Consider the following 2,680-nt stretch of genomic DNA (forward strand, 5'->3'; position numbering starts at 1 on the left):
AGCAACACCACCATTACTCCGTCTGCTGGTCCCGATGGCTGCCGTTATTACACTGAGGCATCTCCCAGCACAGTGGATGCCCCGCTCCCCAGCCTGGCCCAGGCCCTGCTGACCTGGCTTCCCGGTCTCCAGTGGATGCCCAGCTGGGGGGCCAGGATTGAACCCACACTCTGCAGCTGCAGAGCCCAAGTTCTGTGCCGCACGCCTTCCTGTGATGTCAGGGCTCAGTGTGGCCATAGAGGACCAGAAAGAGGCTTGAGAGTGAAGTAGGAAAGGGACTAGCTGGGTCTCCCAGGAGCCCCAAGCTCGCAGGCCTCTGTTCTCATCGTCGGATCCAGCCCAGCGGCCAGCTCTCGTGTCCAGCAGGGTGACTCCCCAGGGCTAACCTCTCCCCAGGCAGACTCTCAAACTGCAGGAGTGACCAGGGACTCTGGGCGCTCAGGGAGGGCCCTCTGCTCGCGCTGGGGCTTGGCTTTGCAGGCGAGCCTGACTCAGGGTGACGCAGGGCTTCCTCCGGGAGCCACGCCCCTGCTCGGTGTCCCGCCTCCACCGCCATGTGGAAAACTGCCCCCCAACCCCGGGAAGGGGAGCTCGACCCAGGGGCACCCTCTCAGGAATCAACCGTCCCCGAAGGTGAGGGAAGAAGACCCTGATTTCCTGTGATTGTCAGGGAGCCTGGAGGCTCGCAAGGGATTTTCGACTGAGAGCCTTGTGGGTCGCCCCCAGAATTGATGGCCAGCTGGAAGGGGAGCCCAGCACAGCGACAAGGGATGTGCTCAGTAGTTACTCCCCGTCCATCCCGGTTCGGAGCCCTGAGCTCAGGAAGCGCCTGCTCCTCTCGGAGGCTGGTGGGGTGGAGGCAGGGACACAGCCCTGGAGGCTGCCTAGAAGCCTCAGGTCAAGCCTCCGGCTGGCTGGGGACCTGGGACACTGCCCCGCTCTGCGTCAGCTTACTCCTCTGTAGAATGGGCATAGTCACTTTACTCCCCTCCAGGGCTCCTGGGGGGTGCTCAGAACACTCAGGAGATCCTTACTAGACAACTGTTTGGCAGCCAGGTGGATCTGGGTTCGAATCCTACCACCAGCACTAACCACAGTGAGACTCTGGGTGAGGGCCCCAACCTCACCGGACCTGTTACTTTATCTGGACTCTGCTCCCAGGGTGCTGGTGGCACGGGGTAGGCAGGACACACGAAATGCTGGAACCCAGCCCTGGCATGGGGTAGGGGCAGGGGCCTGGCAGCGCAGGGTCCTCGAGGCAGGCCGCGGCCCTTCCCCGCTCCCTCCCACTGCCCCGCCCCCCTGTGGCAGCCCGCCCCGAGGCTGGGGCAGGAAGGAAGTGAGGAGGGCAGCGTGGCTTCCCCTTTTCTGCCTGTCCAGGAGCTGGCTCTCCCCTCAGAGCCTCAGAGGAGGGGACGCGGCAGCAGCACCATGGCCCCCCGCACGGCCGCCGTCAGCCAGACCTGCTGCTGCCTCAGTGTGCGCATCGCCACCATCGCCCTGGCCGTCTACCACGTGGTGAGTGCGCAGGAGCCCTGGGCTGTGTGCGTGTGCGTGTGCGTGTGCACGTGCGTGGAGCCCTGCAGTGGGGAGACTGCTGCCTCCTGCCTCCGTGGCCCCGGCCCACCCCTCCCCTCTGTCAGTGAGTGGTGGTGGGTAGGAGCCCACTCCTGGCCTGGGGCTCGGGCTCTGCCTCCGTGAAATGGGCAGGGTGGTGGTGTGCACACGCCCCGGGGCCCTCTCCAGAGAGGTGCTCGTGGGCCGGGGCTGCTTCCAGGGTGTGGGTCGTGCATCTCCCTTGGCCTGCCCGGGGCGTGAGTGCTGAGGGGAGGAGACGGTGGGGAGGCAGAGCGGGGGTCCCCTGGCTTCCAGCTCAGCTGCACCCCTGCCCTTGCCACAACACGGGAACCCGGGATCTTGTGCTAATGGGGAGAGGGTGCCCAGCCCCAGGTCCTGTGGGGAAACTGAGGCAGCGGCCTCTGTGATTCTCTTAGGAGGCGCCTGGAATGCAGGCAGGAGGGAGTCTGTCTCCTGCGAACTCAGCGGCTGACTCCCCACTGCCAAGGGACTGAAGGCTGGGGTCCCTGCTCTGTCCTGGTGGCCCGCCTCCACCCCCAACACCCAGCCACACCCAGCTCCCCCAGACCCAGGCTTCCTCTGGGGCTGACTCAGGGCTGGGTGAGCAGTTCTCTCTGAGCTGGGAAGAGCTTCCTCAAAATGAGCACAGACCCGCGGCGGGGGCTCTGCCTCTGCTTCCTGCCGCAGGCTGGGTGCAGGCTATGGTGAGAGCGTGCCATTGGAGCCCGCTCGGTGGTTAGCACACGGCCTCTGCACACAGGCCCCCGCCTGCAACCCCTGGCTTCCCGTGGCCTCGCTGTGCAGCCTTAGGCGACTTACATAACCTCTCGCGAGGAGCCTCAGTTTCTTTATCTGAAAAAGATGGGGGTGAGAAGAACAGTGCCTATCTGGTAGGGGTGCTGTGAGGACGTGGAGTTAACAGCTCTGAAGCCCTGCGTGCCTCACAGTGGTTTGCCCCAGCAAGGGTCCCACACGGCCCTGGAGCCAGGCTGTCGGAGGCTGGGACGCTGGCCTCGGGAGGAGCTCAGCGGACGTCATGCCCGGGTCCTGCCAGTGCAGGAGCCAGCGGCCGCCCGGGCTGTTCCGGCACCGGGGCTTCCGG

At 65.4% G+C, this 2,680-nt stretch overlaps 1 protein-coding gene across 2 annotated transcripts in view; it reads left to right on the forward strand.

Annotated features, from left to right (window-relative positions):
• The first annotated feature begins 1,361 nt into the window (after positions 1–1,361).
• LAPTM5 (lysosomal protein transmembrane 5) overlaps positions 1,362–2,680 on the forward strand; it is a 27,120-nt gene continuing 25,801 nt past the window's right edge. The window contains exon 1 of one of the 2 annotated variants that reach the window (XM_027767182.1): positions 1,362–1,518. In XM_027767182.1, coding sequence (XP_027622983.1) covers positions 1,432–1,518 — 87 coding nt within the window. In that variant the 5' untranslated portion in view covers positions 1,362–1,431. The remainder of the gene's footprint in view (positions 1,519–2,680) is intronic. The other variant, XM_006165689.3, reaches the window with a different exon arrangement.

Source organism: Tupaia chinensis, unplaced genomic scaffold, assembly GCF_000334495.1.
Source record: "Tupaia chinensis unplaced genomic scaffold, TupChi_1.0 Scaffold143993_1, whole genome shotgun sequence".
NCBI lineage: Eukaryota > Metazoa > Chordata > Mammalia > Scandentia > Tupaiidae > Tupaia > Tupaia belangeri.